This window comes from Eurytemora carolleeae, unplaced genomic scaffold (genome assembly GCF_000591075.1).
Source record: "Eurytemora carolleeae unplaced genomic scaffold, Eaff_2.0 scaffold2006, whole genome shotgun sequence".
Taxonomy (NCBI): domain Eukaryota; kingdom Metazoa; phylum Arthropoda; class Copepoda; order Calanoida; family Temoridae; genus Eurytemora; species Eurytemora carolleeae.
In genome coordinates this window covers 12,066-35,537 of record NW_019397944.1, presented here as the reverse complement: position 1 = coordinate 35,537, position 23,472 = coordinate 12,066, and the positions used below count along the sequence as shown (strand labels likewise).

Below are 23,472 nucleotides of genomic sequence, written 5' to 3'. Positions count from 1 at the left end.
TGCGGGATGCAGATGAGCCCTTATAAGCAGTATATTTGTATGAATAGTCCCTGCACAAAATGCTGCTTATCTAAATCTTATCGGGTTGAGATGTCAGCTTATCGGGTTGAGATGTCATCTTATCGGAAATAACGTTTAAGCAGTCTAATGTACTTGTAAAATTTTCTCTTCTGATAAGCAGTCTGGTATGCATATGTATGTATACAGAAGAATAAGAACACGAGTTATGTATGATGACCATGAAAGGCAGATATTGTGCAATGTACTATAAATAAACTATTTGCTTAATAACAACCTAAAATCCCCATCAGATTGCCTACATTTTGCCTTCTTATTAAACAGTTTCATTGGTTCCAATTTTTTTCTTTTAGATCATCATTTTTATATTTAGGGCAAAAGAAGGCGTCAGTATTTGTAGTTGATACAGTTCAGAGTAACCAGCTACCGGGCATGACCGGGATGTATAATTCAGAGCGTGCCGCGTACATTTCAAAACCCGATAGGTAGGACAAGGACAGGGACATGGGATAGTGACCAGGGACAGGAACAGAACCAGGGACAGGACGAGGATCAGTGACAGGACCGACCAGGACCATGGACAGGACCAGGGAAGGGAACAGGACCAGGGACGGGAACAAAACCAGGGACAGGACCGACCAGGACCAGGGACAGGACCAGGGACGGGAACAGAACCAGGGACAGGACGAGGATCAGGGACAGGACCAGGGACTGGACCAGGGACAGGACCAGTGACAGGAACAGGGTTAGAAACAGGACCAAGGACAGGACTAGGGACCAGGACCAAGGACCAGGGATCAGGGAACAGGACAGGACCTAAAGAAACAATGAAAACCTTTCCTTAAAATCTGTCTCCGTTTGTAGAGCTGCATGTACAGTACCGGATTCTGATCACGTGTTTGAAGTGTACACAGAAACTGATATTAGAAAGGTGTACAAAGCTATTGGAAAAATACTCTCAACCTATATGCAGGTAATTAAGTCGGTTCATCAAACTTTAAACATCAAACTGAGGTCACAGCTTTGTTTAAAATAGCGCTAATCTACATCGCTTGATCTCAACATCCACATTAGGAACTTTTAAATTTTATGAATAAGTACATGGTTCCTTAATTTTAGTCATCCATGGCTACAAGATATTTGAGAGGAATTAATTTAATCCGTCGGACGACAAAAGATGCGGATAACTTCATCCCTGAGGCCGAATTTAAAAAAATTAAATTCAGCCTCTGGATTCACAATATTAAAGTTTTGACCTCTTGCTTAATTAATTTTGTTATTATTGTCATTTTATTTTTAGTATGATGATTATTATTGTTGGTAATGTTGATAGTAATGTTATAAGCATTATTATTATTATTATATCTTGTAGGAGAAGCGTGGTCCTACTGTTGTTGGACTACAGAGTGGGATTGATCTGACCAGCCTGGTCGCCTCTATTCCACAGCTAGGAGATATTCCGGTCATTCCTATACATGTACAAGATACTGATAATCTGTACAGTGTACTGGACTGGCAGAAACTAGGAGCCAGAACAATGATCAGGTATCAGCAGATCTATTTACCAGAACTATGATCAGGTATCAGCAGATCTATTTACCAGAACTATGATCAGGTATCAGCAGATCTATTTGCTATCTTTCACTGCAAACCAATATGTACAACCTTTCACGCTTAAATCTAGCAATATTTTGACAATTACTCCATACAATCACAATTCAAAATAAAAAATCGTTCACAAAGACGTATCAAAATCTTATTATCAGTTTAGCTTTATGTATAATGTATTTACATATATTTATCTATCTATTTATCTACATCGGTCAGTTTGTTTCTATTTATTTAGTATTACATTTTAGGGTTTAATAGAAATAACCCATTATAACAATTTTAATTTTTGTTATGCTTTTGTTTTTGAAGAAAAAAAACCAAATGTAAACAGCTATAAGTAAAAAATTTGAATATTTCAAAAATTTTGTTATGAAGAGAATTCATAAAGAATGAGACTTTACATGTACAGAATTTATACTGTCTATTCCTTTATATTCATATTTCCCTGCAACTGTAAATTTCGCGACCAAAATAATTGAATAAGTCATTTAGATACAATATTCAAGGCAGAAGACATAATTCAACCTTAGAATCGTCATATCTTCAGAGTTGCAGATCGTCTTTACAGTCTCATCCTTTGTGGGTAACCTTGTATGTGAAGCATTGGGAGGGGGGGGGGGTAAAGAATAAAGAATACAATTAGTTCTGAATAATTAGATGGATTGATGCAATTTGCTCTATAGCAAACAGTATAATACTTTAACAAAAATGAAATAAACTAGAAATAATGATGCAGTAGATAGTTTATTTATATTTATTTTCGGGTTAAGGTTGAACAATAACGTAACATATTTTTTTCCAAAATCATAATTCCATAATATATCTTAATATGTATCTTTATTTTTATCTAACCTGTTGATTTATCTATATATGTATCTTATCATCTTAATCTATCCAACAATCTATTAATCTATCTATCTATTTTTTAATTGGTCTATCTATCTTGTTTTCAATTATATAGCTAGTATCTAGATAGATATCCAACTATCTATATATTTATCTAACTAGTTTTGTTTTTTGACTTAAAAGACTCAAAAAGAGTCAAAATTAATGATTACGGAACAATAAAAAGATTGTTCAGGAATAAGGAACAAAAATAAAGGATTAGGACATGGATTTAGGAACAATAAAAAGATTGTTCAGGAATTAGGAACAAAATTATAGGATTAGGACAGGGATTTAGGAACAATAAAAGATTGTTCAGGAATTAGGAACAAAAATAAAGGATTAGGACAGGGATTTAAGGTGGGTCGGACACAGTATTAGGAACAGGAACAATAATAGGAACATTAGCAATTTAAGAACAAAAAGAAATTACTTGTTATACTTAAATGCATAAAAATTAGGAACAATATTACAATTTTGATAAATGAGTATTGANAGCGAATATATTCTAGATATTTGGTAGGATACAACAGTTTATGGAGCGGATATATTCTAATATTTTAGGATACAACAGTTTAAGGAGCGAATATATTCTAGATATTTTATAGGATACAACAGTTTATGGAGCGGATATATTCTAATATTGTAGGATACAACAGTTTAAGGAGCAAATATATATTTTAGATATTTTGTAGGATACAACGGTTTGAGGAGCGGATGTATTTAGATATTTTGTAGTATACAACGGTTTATGGAACGGATATATTTTAGATATATCGTAGGATACAACAGTTTATGGAGCGGATATATTCTAGATATATCGTAGGATACAACAGTTTATGGAGCGGATATATTCTAGATATATTGTAGGATACAACAGTTTATGGAGCGGATATATTCTAGATATATTGTAGGATACAACAGTTTATGGAGTGGATATATTCTAGTTATTTTGTAGGATACAACAGTTTATGGAGCGGATATATTCTACGCAAGATATCTCCGAAAGCAAAACTTTGTCCTGTGGGCGAGTAACTCAGATACTCCAGACTTCGGGGGAAAGGTAGGAATATACAAGGTTACCCACAGGGGCGTTTATAGTTCTGAGATCCATTTACCCCCTTTTTTCAAATCAAATTTGATTTTTTTTTTGGTTTTTAAATGGAGCGTTTTGGTGCTCTAAGAAGATAAATAACCAGGTCTCCCCTTAAGATTTTCTTTGAAATTCTGAAAGCCCTCTTTAAATACAATATTTTTTCCCTCGCAAACAGAAAAATATTTACCAATGATTACTTACCCATTAAGAATGAAATTTATATGATGACATGAGGCTGTTAATTTAAGGTTTTATTTTGAGTGCGTCTGAAGAAAACAGCCTTCTTATTGTATATTATCAGATTTTACAAAGTAAGAATCAAATTAAGAGCTGCAAGGATAATAAATGTAAAAATAGCAGACTGAAAAAATTTCGTACAGTTATCTTTGTAGTCTTATTCTTTGCGGCATAACCCTGTACGCGCACCTTGATGATGAAGAACTAGTTTAATCACAACAAGCCAAAAATTGTAAACAAAAAAAGGAATCTTTCTGGGCAGGTTAATGCGGTATCTTAAAATGTTAAACGGATTTCTGAAAAGTTTAAAACTGTCAAAATAAACAGAACTGATCCTATCCACTAACTAAATATATTAAAGAAATCGGCAATTTTTAGGGTGTGGAAAATATGATATTTTTACTCAACATATATTATATTTTCTTTTTAAATTGAAATGCTTAGAATTTAAAAACATTTTTCAACCTTGTGGCAATATCGCAAAAATCATTAAATTTCTTCGTATTAATATTAGTTTCGGCAATAATAGAAAAGAAATTTAGAAAATATTAAAAATATTTCATTGTTTGTCAAATAAATATAAAAATGAAAAAAATAAAATTTCCTTTTTAAATTCAAACAAATGATTTAGTTTTGCAAAGATTGATTGAATTATTGTTTGATTGTATCGGACGGTTTTTCTCTTAGAAAATTTTTTTTACAACAGTTATCGACTTCGCTGAATATAAAGTAAAAATAAAAATATACATATATATATATATATAATATTATTAAATTTTCTTATTTTTCTTGAAAATAATAATTCTATATTTACATAAACTTAAATCATAACTATTTTTTCCTCATTCTTAAAATTCTTTTCTTTATGTTTTCTTTATCCTATTTTTTATTTCTATTACAAACAGTTTTGGAAACAAAATTTCTTCTGTCATCTTTTTCTATAAAATTTATTTTTAGAATTTTTATTGAATTATTCCAAGTATTTTTGTATTCAAGATTACAAATGTTTTACTTCTCTTAACATTTTTATTGGATTTTATTTTAGACACTATTTGAAATCAGATCTGTACATAGCTAGTACAATAGAGCACTGCAGATACCTTCATATACCAGCAGGAAATCTACCTAAGGTGCTGTTTATGTACTGCATGTACTGTACTGTAAACATTTACGTTAGTAAACAAGAAAAAAATATTATTTTACAAATATTAGATGCGTCATTTAATGCGTATTGGAAGGACCACAGTAATCGAACTAGGTTTTAAATATTGTAGTTCAATAGGCTTTTATGGCGCTTCGCGCCCATCTTTATTTCAATTGTGAACATTTTTTCTTCGTATGCATTGTAAAAAAAAACCCAAAAAGTTCGCGGATATCAAAAAATATTTTCGTGGATTTTAAAAATTTATTTGAAAGCGAATTTTGTTGGAGTCAAATTTTTGAAACTTTTATCATTCATAAACCTTCCTGGGGTGACGTGGTGACGTGAGGCACCACAAAATTTTGGGCCAGATCACTTCAGCCGTTTTGACGTTTATTGGATTTAAACAAACAGACAAGGAGTGTATATAAAGATGGAGCGAATAATTTCTAGATATATTGTAGTATACAACAGTTTATGGAGTAGATATATTCTAGGATACATTAGTTTGTGGAGCGGATATATTCTAGTTATATTGTAGGATACAACAGTTTATGATGGAGCGGATATATTCTAATATTTTAGGATACAACAGTTTAAGGAGCGAATATATTCTAGATATTTGGTAGGATACAACAGTTTATGGAGCGGATATATTCTAATATTGTAGGATACAGCAGTTTAAGGAGCGAATATATTCTAGATATTTTATAGGATACAACAGTTTATGGAGCGGATATATTCTAATATTGTAGGATACAACAGTTTAAGGAGCAAATATATATTTTAGATATTTTGTAGGATACAACGGTTTGAGGAGCGGATGTATTTAGATATTTTGTAGTATACAACGGTTTATGGAACGGATATATTTTAGATATATCGTAGGATACAACAGTTTATGGAGCGGATATATTCTAGATATATTGTAGGATACAACAGTTTATGGAGCGGATATATTCTAGATATATTGTAGGATACAACAGTTTATGGAGTGGATATATTCTAGTTATTTTGTAGGATACAACAGTTTATGGAGCGGATATATTCTACGCAAGATATCTCCGAAAGCAAAACTTTGTCCTGTGGGCGAGTAACTCAGATACTCCAGACTTCGGGGGAAAGGTAGGAATATACAAGGTTACCCACAGGGGCGTTTATAGTTCTGAGATCCATTTACCCCCTTTTTTCAAATCAAATTTGATTTTTTTTTTGGTTTTTAANGGGTTAAAGAAACTCGCTACTTGCGGTAGTGAAATGATTATTTAATTATTCTGCTTTAATAATGATTGTTTGACCAACTAATTGTATAATTGATCTATTATTGAATTAATTGCCAGGAGGCCGATGATGGTCGGCTGCAGACTGATCAGGAGGAAGGGTTTGGGATCGTGATCAACAACGACGGGTTCTACAAGAACGTGTGCGTTGAGTTGGACATTGATGCCTTGGCGGTTAATACCCTTCTCCAGTCTCAGGTATAATATTGATGCCCAAGCGTGTTGGAAAATAAAAGTTGGATCAAAATTAATTGGATCTTAAGAGATTTTAGATGGAGGACGTTTAATAGAGAGTACAATTCAAAGATAGGACGTTCCATAAATAAGAAATTACTTGTTATACTTAAATGCATAAAAATTAGGAACAATATTACAATTTTGATAAATGAGTATTGATTAAGGAACATCACTAGATATGAACAATATTAAAACTTAAGTCTAGTTTTTTACAAATTTCTAAATCTAAATTTATCCTGAATCTGTCAGGGGGGCGAATGTCCCCCACCCCCCCCCCCTGTATCCAACTATCCATATATTTATCAAACTTTTTTTGTTTTCATCTAGATAGTTAGTATCTAGATAGATAGAGCTGGTCTCTATCCAACTATCTATATAGTTATCTAACTAGTTTTGTTTTCATTTAGATAACTAGTATCTATCTATCTATCAATGTAATTTATATGGTATGTATACAGAAGAATAAGAACACGAGTTATGTTAGAACCGTTCTTGTGTCTGGATTATGGAATAATTTAAAGAAAAAAGTGTTGTTATTGTTTTTCATTTTAATGATTATTATACTTTATTTAAAGACAATTTTTCAGGTCGTGGATTGGCCAGCTATGATGAAACAGCTTTAGTAGCTCCAGCATTCAGGGTTCTAAGAACTATGGTCGGAACCTGGCTCAGGTATGATAAACAGCTTTGTAGATCCAGCTTTCAGGGTTGTTGGAACCGTGAAACCTGGCTCAGGTATAATAAAATAGCTCTTGAAGCCTCAGCTTTAAGGGTTCTTAGAACCATGGTCGGAACCTGGCTCAGGTATGATGAAACAGCTCTAGTAGGTCTAGGTTTTAGGGTTCTTAGAACCATGGTCGGAACCTGGCTGAGGTATGATAAACAGCTTTGTAGATCCAGCTTTCAGGGTTCTTAGAACCATGGAACCCGGCTCAGGTATAATAAAATAGCTCTAGAAGCCTCAGCTTTAAGGGTTCTTAGAACCATGGTCGGAACCTGGCTCAGGTATTATGAAACAGCTCTAGTAGTTCTAGGTTTTAGGGTTCTTAGAACATGGAACCTTGCTCAGGTATGATAATGAAACAGCTCTAGTAGATCCACTTTTCAGATCCATGGCACCTGGCTCAGGTATAATAAAATAGGTCTAGTAGCTTCAGCTTTAAAGGTTCCTAGAACCATGGTCGGAACCTGGCTCAGGTATGATGAAACAGCACTAGTAGCTCTAGGTTTGAGGGATCTTAAAACCATGGTCGGAACCTGACTGTGGTATGATGAAACAGCCCTAGTAGCTCTAGCTTTCAGAGTTCTTAGAACCACAGAGCCAGGTTTAGGTATGATAATGAAACAGCTCTAGTACCTCCAGCTTTCAGGGTTCTTAGAACCATGGCTCAGGTATAATGTAACAGCTCTAGTAGCTCAGGCTGAAAACTTCAGTAACTTCTTTTTGGACCAAAAATGATAGACTAATTTTGTGAATTTTACCGATCAATAAGAACCCTTGGATCTATAACTTTTATCCTTGAGATTATTTGCGCTCTGTCAAGTTCGTGTCTAGATTAATAATCCTTTTAATTGGCCTCCATTGGATCTTATGGGATACCTTATTGGTTAATCTTTTAAACTTTTTAACAAGTCGGTAGAGACTTTGAAAAGATTAAATCGATGATTAGATTGTATGGGAGGGGGCGATTTATAGAAATACTTGTCTGTTTCACAGAGTGGGAACCTTTCCATCTTAATCGGAGGAGATATCGTCGTTGAATGTGTTGAATTTTGACAATTTCCTTCAGTTTTCTGAAGCAAAAATCCGCAGGTTACTTTAATAGTGAAACATAAAGGAATTATTTTCAGTTAGAAAACATTGGCATTCTTGATCAGACAGATTTATAATAATAATAATAATAATTAATAATATGCCACCGTTCTGATTCTGTGGTGCAACTCCATGAATTGAGGGTCATTTGAAGTGACGTGTATAGTCCCTTTATCCTCTGATATTCAGGGATGTTGTCCAGTATAAGAATGTGTTTGCTGATTACCAAATTATACATTTCTATCGCTGGCTCCGCAGTCCTAAAAGTCTTCTCTACGACCCCGCTCTCAGGTAATAAAACGTATTTTTAAAGAGTGGGGGGGGGGGACAAATAATAAAAAAACTCAAAAATTTCCCAAACATCGTTAATTATAATGCGTACTGCAGTTGTGGGATTAATTTAATCAACCCACTACTACTACTATTTAATATTTCTACAATACAAATTGAAAATATCGTGTGAATGATTAACATTTTTGAATTTAGGAAATCTCTGTTGCAGTTGATGAAGAAGCTTCTTCTCCATCTTATTGCAGAGTTTAAGCGTCTTGGAGCAGTTATTATATTCGCGGATTTTAACCGAATCATTATCTCAACCAAGAAGCGTCAGTACTCCGACGCGTCGACCTACGTGGACTACATTAGTCAGCATATCAGGAATAAGGAGATGTTTCACTGTATAAACATTAGGTAAGCCCATTTTTTAGCGAGCACTCATAAGAAAAAAAGTTGTGTTTCAAAAATATTAAAATTAAATCTGATTTTTAATATTTTATTGTTTTCAAAATTGATATTAAGCTGCAGAATCATACTTGCAATTATACTAAGCAAACTCTGCAATTTTCAATCTTACATTTTTTATCCAAATATCTCCTGAGGGTGAAATTTTAAATATAACAGTTCTTAGCCACATCGCGTTTTAACTTGAGATTCTGTATTGAAAAAAGATCAATAACTGCATATTAGACTGGAAACCAGAGCTGAAAACTTTATAACGAGATATCCTTAATCCCGATTAATTAATCTGAGTATCCAATGAACACTCTTTTGATTTTCTTCTTAAACTACTTTTTCTTTGATATAGTGGCGAAAAATCAAAAAGCGGTTTATTAATTTAGAGAGTCCATCCTCTTTCTTCATACAATCTTAAATGGCGCGCAAAATTTTAAATTTACCGGCTCTTTATGCGACTCTGATTGGTTGAATTTTATACACTTTTCAGAATATAAGTACAAGATTAGGTTAGTCTCGATATTAAGAAAAAGAGAGGATCAAGCATCAATCTCAATATCGACCATTCTGAAGTTTTCAGCTCAGTACTGTTTGAATCAGTACAGAGTTCAGTACTGTTTGAATCAGTACAGAGTTCAGTACTGTTTGAATCAGTACTGAGTTACTCACAAAGAATAAGACTCAGGAGATGACTAATACTACAGAGAATTTTCACTGTCTGTTTCCTTAAATTTATGATTCCCCGCAACTGTATACTTGTTTCTTTCTTTGGACAATCAACAATAAGGTTAAAATACTAAGTTCAAGCAAAAGATGTACAATTTAATTTTGGATTCGTCATACTAAAAGAGTTTCAGGTCGTCTTTACAGTCTCATCCTTTTAACCCTGTATCTGGAGAAATAGACGAATCTTACATACCACCTTGTATTCATAAATAGCAATGTTTAAATTCATCATCTGCAATAAAAGCAATGGAAAAATATCTTTTATTGTCTTTATTTAGCATGTAGAGCTATTTTTTATAAGTGTAATTTAAAACATGAGAAAATGGGGGAAAGTTTTCTTCTATTGCCCCAATGAGGGCTCTTGACTTATGAAAGAATTAAACTTCTGAGGTTTTAATGTTTTAAAGATGAAAGGAACTAAGATCGTTATAAACAGATTAAAACATTGTGTGTTCAGGTTGGCTAGTTCCTGGGATATACTCCTCTGGTTGGACCCAGCTAACTATGGAGGAGTTAAGTCTAGGTATTATTGTTACTTTTACTGTTGCTGTTACTGTTACTTTTACTATTTTTATTATTTTTTATCTAAATTAGTTCAATTTTAAATTTTTTTTTTAGAATATTGCCTGAGAGGACGGAGGAGGACGAAGAGGTTACTCTAGCCGATGAGGTAGCTTTTTTTTGTGTTAGGTAATTTCCCAAAGGCCTTTTCCCAAGAGCAACTTCCCAAAGTACAATTTCTCAAGTGTCAATTTCCCAAAGGTTAGGGGGCTGAGCGCTGCGACTAGAACAGACTTGGGAAGTTGTTGCTTGGGAAATGGCTCATTTGGGAAGTTGCCACTGGAAAATACCCTTTGAAAGTTGCCTCTTGGGAAAATGCCCTTGGGAAGGTACATAGCATAGATATTATTTTTTTTTAAGGGGGGGGGGGGTGAAGAATTATACCCTCACTTTGCATTAGGTTATTTAACTCAAGATGCTTACTTAGTTATTTGTATTTTGTATGGTAAATAAATGTATTCAATTCAGTTTTATTACTTAATTAATCTAATACTGAAATAAAATTAGAGGGAAATAGCAAATCACGTATTTTTTATATTTAAATATATTTTATGGTCTAAATATTAATATTTAACCATCTGTTTATGAAAAAAATCCCCCTTAGAACTCAGTTAATGTTCATTCCAAGAAAAAGTTCTATTTCTTTGTAAATCTAAAATAAAGAACAAAATAATTAATTCAAAAGTTTAAATTTTTCAAAGGAATAAACTTGAAATAATTTCAGTTGTCTTTTTTTCTTTTTGCATAATTAAAAAACAAATATTCATGAAAATAATTTTGTTAAAAGTTTCACTAATTTTTTGTCTAATTTAGTTTTGTCTTTCTTTTGATCAATTCAAGGAAGAGTGTGCAACGAAATATGCTTGAATTGAATTTTAAAGAAGCAAAGTTAGTTCACAAATTCATAGCTTTGATGAAACTTAAACTAACTTTAAGATAGAAATAAGTAGAATAAATTAAATTGGTTTAACAAACAGGAATTACATACAGACTGTTAAACAGTGTCTCAGCTCAGATAATTCTTTTCTAAAAAGAAATTTACAAAATTTGAATACCTCAAGATGAGACATTGAACTTATTTGTTAAAAAAAAATCAGCAAAAAGGAATATTGCTCCAATTTTTATCCAGGGTTTCTTTTTTTGTGATGAAATCTCTTTTTTTACATTTTTTAGTAAGTAAATAAGTCTTTAATTTATTTATTTATTTATAAATTATAAATCAATAAATTGAGGGGAAAATTTTTAAAAACCTCCAAAAATAGAGTGTGGAAATATTTCCCCCCCCCCAAATCTAAAAAATAAAGGGAAAAGATAAGAAAAGTTAAATATTTATTTCTTACATTTTTAAAACAATTGGTGTTGGATTGTTAGTACTCGTTGACGATGAACTCCCAATTTATGGAATGAGAAAAGTATATGTTTTACACTAATGTAAAAAAAAAATAAAATAGCTTTTCAAGATTGTTCATGTGGTCGCAGGGCGTCCCTAAAAGTCTGATTCGATTTGATTTGATTTGATTTTACACAAAATAGACATTTTTAACTCAGGATGAAGATGATGCTCCTGAGATTGCCATGACCTGGAACTTGGCTAACTTCCTTCCTGAGGAGGGGAATATCCGGGGAAATTTCAACAGGTACTACCAGAATTTCATGGATTAGTGGAGGAATTTCAACTGTTAGTTAACGAATTTCTGCGTGTATTCATGTAATTTCCGCAGGTTGATTAGAAATACCAGGAATTTTCAACAGGCAACAGAATTTTAGCACAAAGTAATGGAATTTTAAGAAGCAGGTTATAGATATCTGTAATCAAGGGAGGAATTTCAACATGTTATCAAGGAATTGAAGAAGATACTAAAAACTCTTCACATATAGAATTTCAAGGTAGGTTAAGAAATTTCAAGAATTCGTGGAGGAATATTTAGAATTGTTTAAGAAATCAAGGAATTTTAAGAGATAGTTTAGTAATGTTAACAGAATTTTAGTGCAGGTGCTTTAAAAATTTCAGGAAGAAGTTAAGCAATATCAACAGGTAGTGAAGACATTTCAGCAGATAGGGAAGGAATTTCAGCAGATAGTGAAGATATAGCAGGTAGTAAAAAGAGTACTGAAAAAAAGAGTAAAAAAGTAAAAAGAGGTATTGAAGGAATTTCAGCAACAGTGAAGGAATTTTAGCAGTTAGTTTAGGTATTTCAGCGGATAGTGAAGGAATTTTAGCAGATAGTGAAGGAATTTTATAGCCGGTGTTTTAGAAATTTCAGGAAGTGCTATAGAAATTTTTGTTCAAGGAATCTTATCAAGTAGTAGAGGAATTCGAATATTAAATTTTGTTCTTAAGCGGTTTTAACTGGAGCTCGACCTTGATTTCCAGCTAATGGTGGTTGACTGGCTAGTGGCTATTTAACATTTATTTATTTAATTATTCATTTATTTGTTTATTTATTTATTTCTTAGGGTTGTTGTTGGTTATATCTCAGCAGTGAATAACTACTTAGAACGAGAGAAGGAGAAAATTGCCCCAGGAAACTTGAATCATTTTATTTATCTGTATTTTGTAGTTCAATCCCCATGTTCATTTCATCATAAATTAATTCATTGATCCATCCTTTGATTTTCATTGATTCATTCATTGATTCTTTGATTTATTGATTAATTCAATGACCCATCCTTGGATTCATTGATTCGTTCATTGATCGATTGATTGATTCATTCATTCATTGATTCATCGTTTCATTCATTAATTCAATGATGTTCATCCTTTCATTCATTGATTCATTGATTCATTAATTCATTGATGATTCATCTTTGGAAAATTCATAATATCTTTGATTGCTTTCTTCATTAATTGATTTGATAACTAGTAATAATTGATTAATTTTTTCACTGTTTAATTCTTTGATTCATTCCTTTGATTTACTGATTCCTCCTCAATTCATTCCTTTGATTTACTGATTCCTCCTCAATTCATTCCTTTGATTTACTGATTCCCCCTCAATTCATTCCTTTCATTCGTTGATTATTGATCTTTGATACATCATTACTTTCTTATTGTTCAATAATTTATTTTTTGAATGATTAATTGATTGAGTAGGAGAGACTCCAATCCGTAAACGCAAGTTGACCCTAACTCCCGGAGGGTTCGGCACCCCATCCACCAACCCAAATAGGTAAACAATATATATATATAAGCAAGCATATATGTTGTATATTTTGTTCAGAAATTTGATGTGTTTCTCAGTAATAATCACGCAACCTCGGAGTTTACTATGTAAAAAGTAAAATATTTACCAGAGGGAGTTTATTATCCGATTAAAAAATTATTACCCCCTGAATTCCTAAGGCCAAGTGTTACTCGTTCCTGTCTATAAAATTGAATAATGCTAACTAGCTTGGTGCTTTATTAGCTATCCTGGTAAAAAGTATACTACTAACAAACTTTACTGTTTTTCTTAAATTTCAATAACAAAAAACAACATACATATATAAACTTGTGGAGGAAATAGACTGGTGCCGAGGGCTCGCAGAATACATATTTATATTTAATTCAGATTATTTTTATGATTTCTTTGATGCAGAAAGGAACCAATGTCTGTTGAGGAGTTCGCTGATGATTTAGTGTCTGGAGAGCTCAGGTAATTCAATGAAATTTGTCGCCTAAACATTTATCCGCCATTGCAAACCAAGCGGCCAAATGTATTTTTTTAATTTTTGCGCCAATTTTGTAGTTTTGAACTTTAATTGTAAATTAAATTGAATGAATTGAATGAATTAAATAGACTTGCTAAGGAAAAAATATTACTGAACCTCAATAAACTTGTGTATATAAAATGAATTTGGTATCACAGGAAAAACAAATCTGCTATTTTATTCTCTAATTTCTTCATAGTTGATAGTTTTTATTCATAATTGTTTTTGATATAAATTATTTTGTTAATTTAAAATATTTTCAGTCAGAGACTGTTTGGAGTTGTTGAAAAGATAAATAAAAAATTTCCGGAACATCGAGGAGATGCAGAGGAATATATTCATTCATTTATTAATTCACTTATTCATTTTTCACATATTTATTCATTCATCCTTTCATTTATTTATCCTTTCTTTCATGTTTTCATTCCTGTATTCCTTAATTCACTTATTTATTCTTCTATTTCAACTTTAAGTTGGGGCTCATTACCCTCCTCTCTTCATGAAAAGTTTTCTTGAACTCTGTAATAAAGAGTTTTAAATGGGATCAGAGAAATGATGAATATATGTGACAGGACTCCATATTCCCTTCTCTACCTGGCTCCCATCTCAAGCTGACCCACCCAGCCCTAGAGTTCGTCAAGGCAATCTGTAAGGTAAGTCATGTCGTCCCAGTAGCAATGACATGTACAGAAGTACAGAATTTTGTTCAGTTTTTTCTTGACATTTCAAGGGAGGGGGTTTAGCTAACATAGCTTTCTTTGCATTTGGCTCCCATTCTAACCCCAGGTTCTTCCTACCCTGAATCAGCGCTCCATGATCATTTAGCCAAGCATGTGAGTGACCAAAAACAGCCCGAACCCGTTTTAAGTTTGTACTGAAAACCAGCCTTCTTTTCAAGTAGAGCTCATATTAAAAATCTAATTTAAGAAAAGTTTTAAATGATTTTCTCAATTTCATATAATTTAAATGTTCGTAGTGAATGTTTAAGGAGTTTTTTCAATCATAGAATATTTAAAGGAGATTATATTTCACAATGTAGAGAATGTAAATGTACCCCTCCCAATTTATTAAATATAATTTTTTCTTCATAATAAATTAAACAGTTAAGTAGGCGATTATAGCAATATAATGAAGATTGAAGATGAAGCTGTTTAACATAAATATAGAACTCAAGAGACGCTGTCAATTAAAAAAGCTTCTCTTTGAATACTTATAAATTTGTAATTAAAAAAAGCTTGTTAATAATCGTAACTTAACTAAAAAGTCGTCTTCATTGTATTGTTATAATCGCCTACCACTGTATATAGTGTGTACAATGAACATCGTTATCAAATCTAATATTTGGGCCCATCTAGAATGCTTCATACATTTTTCTTTTACTCAGAAGAACTCTTCAAACAATATTTGGTATATTTGCACTTTGCAGACATAAGAGCGTAGATGCTTCCAGTAGTTTTAGCAAAATATTTTTCATATTTTGGATGGACATGATAAATAAATTTCTATTCTTCTGAGGTATTTGAAAATATTTTAGGACATTCATTGCTTTTAAAAAATGTGAATACTTTTTGGGAAATGAAGAGTGTTGAAGTGAAACAAATATTTACCGTTTAATATATCCCACGAAATGTAGGAGTACAATTATTATAAATGTAAAATTTGGGAATTTAAAAAAAACCCGACATTTTGGAAATTTCCCAAAACCTAAGGCATTTGCGAAAATTTACAAAACCAAGACGGTTAGGGAGATATTCTAAATTCTCACAAATACACCACCATCAGATTTCAACAGAAATTTTGGAGGTCTGAGGAATTTCTCAACATCAAGTCATTAGAAAAATTTCATAGATACTTAAACTTAACAGACATCTAAACTTGATTGTTACTTGATGAATAATTCCCAAAGCTCTAGGTAGGACTATGAGGGGAATTTCGGACCGGACCGAAATATCCAATCATTTGGGAAATTTTCAAAATTTAGTAATTTAACACCCTCAAATATCTATGAGAATCTGGGAAATTCCTCAAATTTCTTTTAGAATATAAGAATAGTTTTTGTTTTAATAATAAAAAATTTTTCAAGTGGCAAGCTATTAGGGAAATTCCCAGGATATCCCTCCAGAGCTCTAGTAATCCCCAGTTTGATGATTTACTCCCAGGTTCTGTACCTGGATACTGGTGTAGAGAAGACTGTAACAAAGATGAGACGGAACCTGCTGAAACTGCTGAATGTGGGAGAGTTTAATCCAGCAGCAGAATGGAAGGATCCGTGCATCTCATTCATCCTACCAGAGGTAAACTTTTAATTCAAATATTATTTCAAGTCGCTCTGTCATAAATGGTTAAATTATGATGTCAATAAACTTTTCTTTATTGTCCTTCCTTAGTGAGACAATTTTTTTGATTTTCTTGCTTTTCTGTACTTTGCTCTAGGTTATCTGTAAGCTTTACTCCATGTTATCTGTATTCTATACTCCAGGTTATCTGTAAGCTTTACTCCATGTTATCTGTATTCTATACTCCAGGGCTTTACTCCATGTTATCTGTATTCTATACTCCAGGTTATCTGTAAGCTTTACTCCATGTTATCTGTATTCTATACTCCAGGTTATCTGTAAGCTATACTCCAGGTTATCTGTAAACTATACTCCAGGTTATCTGTTACCTATGCTCCAGGTTATCTGTAAACTATGCTCTAGGTTATCTGTAAGTCCTGTAATTTCTGTCGAGACCTAGACCTGTGTAAGGATGGAGACCAAGGGGAGGTTGCTGGAACTCCAGTCTGGATCTGCTCAAACGGAGCCTGTCAAACCCCATACAATTCCCAGGTAGATTTATTATTACTTTTTATATTAGTAATAACATTATTTGCAACATTAGTATTATTATCATGTGTTAAGTATTATTTATATTAATATTATAGATATTTTTAACTTCATACTAATTTTTATTATTATTCTTGTTCATTTTCCCATTCATCATATGTCATTGTCATAGGCGTAGGCATAGGCATAGGCATTGTAACAGGCATTGACATTTTCAATTACACATGGGCATTGCTGATATTGTAAATGTCGTCATCGGTGTTGGCGTTGGCATTTGCATTATCATTCGCATTTGCATTGGCATTGTCATTGCCTTTGTATTTATCATTTCAATTGTTATCGTAATTGTTATGTATTGCCATTATCGTTTCTATTGGTATTGTCACTATCAGTTTCTTTCAGCCTTTGTCAGTATAATTCTATTTGTCAATGGCATTGACATTGCAAATGTTAACTTTTTCCCGCAAATGTTTCCTATGGTTTTTTTTTTTTCAGTTATTCATATAATTAAAAAGATTTACACTCCAAATCTAAAAAATTTATTTCAAGTACAATTTCTATTCATTATGATAAATTTTTTGCCTTTTCACTTCTAATCCTTATCATTGTTTGTGAGCGTGCATAAATCCAGCTTTCTAGATATTCAATAGGATTAGTACAGTACACCGTGTGCACTGCATTTTCATTTTCAATTCAAATATAATCTTAAATTAAGTTTGATGCACCCATTCATTGCCGTGGATTTTATATTTTTACAAAATGGCAATTTGTAGGTTAAAGGATTTTAGTTTTCAGAAAACCTATTCTATTCCAAAGGATATGTTCTCAAGAATAAAATCTTCAGAATATTTGGAACCAAATATTTGGAGATTTATTAGGATTAAGATATATTGAGAAATATTTTTAAAGTTTCAAGAAATCTAATTTTGATTGAATTCATGATTTATTAAGTGTGGAGTTTTAAATTTTCTAAATTTTGATTATAAAACCAAATTTAAAAATGTTTTTTTACAATGGAAATTTGATGATTATTTCGAAATGTTACCCGCATTTTTCAAAACAAAGAATTGTGGTGTTTTTTTTTAAAGTTTTTATGTGCTCTTGGAAGAGGGTGCTCTGAGGTTCAGACTTATAATATTAGAATTTAAACCTAATTTATCGGCAACATTTCATATTAACAGTCAATATCAGAATAATATGAGATTTTACGGGAGTAAATAAAAAACCACTTAAGAAGAAGAAATAAATTGTCTTCTCTCACATTTTATCCTTCTTGAAGGATTAAAAAAGAAAATACGGAAAATTTCTTAATTTTTGGCTGCAATAACTTTCTATTAAGCAAGGATATGGACCCAGGTATTCTAGCAAGTAGACTGAAAACATTAAACCAATGTGGTTCCATCTAGCGGCCAATGTTATACAAATTGTTAGTTCCTATGTTCGCCGCTTGAATGTATGATTTTGTGGCGCTTGCATGCTCAAGTTGTTTATTTTTTCTCTTATCGACAAACCCCTTTATGAAGAGACTCTACCATTAGCAGGTTTCAATATATTTTTTGACACCAATATTTAAAAAAGGTTTTTTTTAAATTAAAAAATTAACATTATTTAATACGCATGACGCCTAAAGGACATGTTAATCGGAAGGAAATTGGTATTCGGACACAATGCCGGATTCAATTTTAAAACGAATTTAATATTCAAATATGGTCATAGTAACACATTACATTAAACGTTAAGCTTGCAGGCCTCACTTCATAGTCATGATGTAGAAAACTCACTTTATAGTCATGATATAGAAAACTCACATTATAGCCATGATTTAGAAAACTCACTTTATAGTCATGATTTAGAAAACTTACTTTATAGTCATGATTTAGAAAACTCACTTTACATTCATGATTTAGAAAACTCACATTATAGCCATAATTTAGAAAACTCACTTTATAGTCATGATTTAGAAAATTCACTTTATAGTCATGATTTAGAAAATTCACTTTAAAGGCATCCTTTAGAAAACTCACTTTATAGTCATGATTTAGAAAACTCACTTTATAGTCATGATTTAGAAAACTCGCTTTATAGTCATGATTTAGAAAACTCACATTATAGCCATGATTTAGAAAACTCACTTTATAGTCATGATTTAGAAAACTCACTTTATAGTTAAGATTTAGAAAACTCACTTTATAGTCAAGATTTAGAAAATTCACTTTATAGTCATGATTTAGAAAACTCACTTTATAGTCAAGATTTAGAAAACTCACCTTATAGTCATGATTTAAAAAATTCACTTTATAGTCATGATTTAGAAAACTTACTTTATAGTCATGATTTAGAAAACTCACTTTATAGTCGTGATTTAGAAAATTCACTTTAAAGGCATCTTTTAGAAAACTCACTTTATAGTCATGATTTAGAAAACTCACTTTATAGTCATGATATAGAAAACTCACATTATAGCCATGATTTAGAAAACTCACTTTATAGTCATGATTTAGAAAACTCACTTTCTAGTCATGATTTAGAAAACTCACTTTATAGTTATGATATAGAAAACTCACATTATAGCCATGATTTAGAAAACTCACTTTATAGTCATGATTTAGAAAACTCACTTTATAGCCATGATTTAAAAAATTCACTTTATAGTCATGATTTAGAAAACTCACCTTATAGTCATGATTTAAAAAATTCACTTTATAGTCATGATTTAGAAATCTCACTTTATAGTCGTGATTTAGAAAATTCACTTTAAAGTCATTCTTTAGAAAACTCACTTTGTAGTCATGATTTAGAAAACTCACTTTATAACTCACTTTATAGTCAAGATTTAGAAAATTCACTTTATAGTCATGATTTAGAAAACTCACTTTATAGTCAAGATTTAGAAAACTCACTTTATAGTCATGATTTAAAAAACTCACTTTATAGTCAAGATTTAGAAAATTTACTTTATAGTCATGATATGAAAACTCACTTTATAGTCATGATTTAGAAAACTCACTTTATAGTCATGATTTAGAAAACTCGCGTTATAGTCAAGATTTAGAAAACTCACTTTATAGGCATGATTTAGAAAACTCACTATATAGTCATGATTTAGAAAACTCGCTTTATAGTCATGATTTAGAAAACTCACTTTATAGCCATGATTTTGAAAACTTACTTTATAGTCATGATTTAGAAAGCTCACTTTATAGTCATGATTTAGAAAACTCACTTTATAGTCGTGATTTAGAAAATTCACTTTATTGTCAAGATTTAGAAAACTCACTTTATAGTCAAGATTTAGAAAACTCACTTTATAGTCATGATTTAGAAAACTCACTTCCAGAAAACAGTGTCTATGTTTTAAATAAACACACTGAAATACACTCTCTGTAGTGAAACTTTTAATTAATTTATATACCCTTTAATTTGAATGATGTTTAATTTTAAGCAAGTCTTAGATTAGAATTTGGAAATAAATTAAAGAGTGGATTATTCTAAACTTATCCCTTCACAAACATATTTCAAAATAGATTGTTTTGATTCTAAGTCCTGTGTAGTAAGAAAGTCCCGATGCGATCTTAATCGTTTAATAATGAGGTATTGGGACTGGGAAATTATAATCTGTATCTTTGAAAAACACAATATCAAGATAACGAGGAAATATGAACAACTAGGCATTAGTTAGACTTTTGTATATGATCAAGGTGTTCACTGTGCAGTGTACACTGTACACTGTAATTAGCTCCTATTGTATATGATCAAGGTGTACACTGTACTGTACACTGTACACTGTACACTGTACACTGTACTAAGCTTCTATTGTAAATGATTTTAACTTAAAAACATCGAACATATTTCAAGATGACATTGTACAATGTACTTGAGATACATTCTATATTTTGATTTTTAGGAGATTGAAGCCATGTTGGTTGATTGTGTGAAGAGGAAAACTATGGGTTATATTCTACAGGTTATTCATGCGTACATTCATATTCATTTATTAATATTCTTTCATTTATTCATTCATTGATATAATTTGTTTTATATTCTTAATTTATATTCATTCATTCATTTATTCATATTTATTCATTTATATACTCATTCATACTTATTCATTTATATTCATTGATTTATTCATTCATTCCTATAATTTAATTTATTCATTTATTCATATTCATTTATTTATTCATATTCATTGATTTATTTATATTAATTTATTATATTCATTCACTTATATTTATTCATTTATATCATACTCATTTTCTTAAATTCATTCATTCATATATATTCATTTATTTATTTATTTATTCACATAATTTCATTTATATTATTAATTTAAACTCACAAATTTTTTCATTTATTCATGCTCATTTATTTATTTATATTGATTTATTTATTCATTCATTTATATTTATTTTCATTTATATTTATTTATTATATTCATTCATTTATTATATTCATTTATTTATTATATTCATTCATTTATATATTCTTTCATTTATTACATTCATTCACTTATATTCATACATTTACAATGCATGCATTCTTTTATATTCATTTATTTATATTCATTTATTTATATTCAGTCATTTATGTTCATTTATTTATATTAATTCATTTATATTCATTCATTTATATTCATTCATTTATATTCAGTCATTTATATTCAGTCATTTATGTTCAGTTATTTCATAATCATTCATTTATATTCAGTCATTTATATTCATTCATTTATATTCATTCATTTATATTCAGTCATTTATATTCAGTAATCTATCTTCAGTCATTTTTATTCAGTCATTTATATCTATTCTTTTATATTCTTTCGATTGTAGTTGGTCATTTATATTATTTATTCATCAATCCTTTCATTCTTTGATCCCTATGTTCATTCTAGAAATCACGTTATCTGTTATATTAATAGGATTATTTATTTTTTTGTATTATTCAACTAAAACATGTGATGCGTGTTCTTTCCTTATCAATTAAATATATTTTTTTTTAACCATCTTTTTTTATATATTTTCATAAACTGTTGTCATTTACTAGGATTTAACCTGTGATAAATGTAAGGAAGTTACTCAGTACAACATGGCCAAGCGGTGCAGGTAGACATTTTTGTACTCCTAACAATTTTTTTTATCAATAGTGAAGTAGTGGTTTTGTACGTTCATTGATTTTATTTAAAGGCGAGGTAGTCGTTTTGTACATTTATTAATTATTTTTTAACTGTGTGGTAGCCATTTTTGTACATTTCTTAATTATTTTTAACTGTAAGGTAAACACTTCTGTACTTAAATGAATTATTTCAATAGGTGGTAGTCATTTTTGAACGTTTGTATATTATTTTCAAGTGTGTGGTAGTCATTTTTGTCCATTTTTTAATTGTTATCAAGTGTAATTTTTGTACTTATATGAATAATTTTCAACAGGTGGTAGTCATTTTTGAACATTTGTTCATTATTTTCAAGTGTGTGGTAGTCATTTTTGTACAATTGTTAATTGTTTTCAAGTGTGTGGTGGTAATTTTTGTCCTGATTGAACGTTGTGGCAGCCATTTTGTTTAGTAAATTGTGTGAAAGTCTTTGTTAATAATAATGCATCGGTTAAATTAATATCTCTGTATGTTATTTTTTATTTGCATTTTTGTTTTTGTTTTTGTTTTAATTTATGTATAGCGGAACTGCGGTGTTGCTCTTAACAAAAATATTATTAGCTAAAGTACCTGGTGTTGCCAAGGTGTATTTCATTATTTAAAGTAATAGTTACTACTACCGTTTCCTCGGGCTTGACATTATAATTATTTTAGCTGAAATATTCGGCGTTTCCCGTGGAATTACAAAAATGTTCAGATTGCATAGCCTATATAGCTTTATAAAATTCAGATATAGCTTTCATTTAAATGAATTTATATATATATAATATACATATTATTTAATATATATGTTTTAAGATTTTTGACTACTGAGGATCGTAATGGTAGGTTAAACATTATGTACAATTTAATTTAATTTAGAAACTGAAGTAAATATATATCTATATCTATATGATGACGCTTTTCGCTCACATATATATATATAGTTGTAAACGTTTTTGATTGGGGAACTCGGGAGACCCAAGGAAATGTTCTGAGCTAGGTTTTGAGACTCTAAGTTGGCTGGGTCATCTTTTATAGTTTAATGATAGCTAAAATAGTAATAAACGACCAAGCGCGGGTAATCGGTAAAAGATATTACAGGGTGGCCAAAATGTACGGATTGTACGGATTAATTTTTTTTAAACCCTAAAATTGTACGGATTGTACGGATTGTACGGATTTGTTTTCAAATTGTACGGATTGTACGGATTTTTATTCTGGAAAATACACCGTTTTTTTTAAATTTTCACTCATTTCAGCAAATTTTTCATGAAAAAAAAAAAAAAAAATTCTCGTCAAATGAAGTTAGTTTAACTTATTTTCTGCATTCTAAATAATATTAGATTGATTAATGTTTCAATTGACAATCAAAATTCATTCATAATTTTCGAGATATGTCCAAGAAGTGTTTATTTGAGAATATGTTCCATAAGTACTTATTTGATTGCTTATTCAAGAAGATGTTCCAGTATCCTGTACCCAGTATCCT

The 23,472-nt window shown here is 30.9% G+C and overlaps 1 protein-coding gene across 1 annotated transcript in view; it reads left to right on the top strand.

Annotated features, from left to right (window-relative positions):
• Positions 1 to 371: 371 nt before the first annotated feature.
• The window catches only part of LOC111716426 (DNA polymerase epsilon catalytic subunit A), a gene marked incomplete at its 5' end in the record, with an annotated part of 25,033 nt that continues 1,932 nt past the window's right edge, over positions 372 to 23,472 (top strand). Inside the window, 22 exons of the mRNA XM_023491880.1 lie at positions 372 to 503; positions 883 to 991; positions 1,391 to 1,563; positions 4,893 to 4,977; positions 6,009 to 6,113; positions 6,329 to 6,466; positions 6,913 to 6,919; positions 7,093 to 7,177; positions 8,508 to 8,609; positions 8,805 to 9,008; positions 10,234 to 10,299; positions 10,395 to 10,446; positions 11,886 to 11,974; positions 12,795 to 12,862; positions 13,432 to 13,507; positions 13,916 to 13,972; positions 14,291 to 14,357; positions 14,600 to 14,680; positions 16,187 to 16,321; positions 16,727 to 16,855; positions 20,757 to 20,816; positions 21,896 to 21,954. Of these exons, the coding sequence (XP_023347648.1) occupies positions 372 to 503; positions 883 to 991; positions 1,391 to 1,563; positions 4,893 to 4,977; positions 6,009 to 6,113; positions 6,329 to 6,466; positions 6,913 to 6,919; positions 7,093 to 7,177; positions 8,508 to 8,609; positions 8,805 to 9,008; positions 10,234 to 10,299; positions 10,395 to 10,446; positions 11,886 to 11,974; positions 12,795 to 12,862; positions 13,432 to 13,507; positions 13,916 to 13,972; positions 14,291 to 14,357; positions 14,600 to 14,680; positions 16,187 to 16,321; positions 16,727 to 16,855; positions 20,757 to 20,816; positions 21,896 to 21,954 (2,079 nt within the window). The remainder of the gene's footprint in view (positions 504 to 882; positions 992 to 1,390; positions 1,564 to 4,892; positions 4,978 to 6,008; positions 6,114 to 6,328; positions 6,467 to 6,912; positions 6,920 to 7,092; positions 7,178 to 8,507; positions 8,610 to 8,804; positions 9,009 to 10,233; positions 10,300 to 10,394; positions 10,447 to 11,885; positions 11,975 to 12,794; positions 12,863 to 13,431; positions 13,508 to 13,915; positions 13,973 to 14,290; positions 14,358 to 14,599; positions 14,681 to 16,186; positions 16,322 to 16,726; positions 16,856 to 20,756; positions 20,817 to 21,895; positions 21,955 to 23,472) is intronic.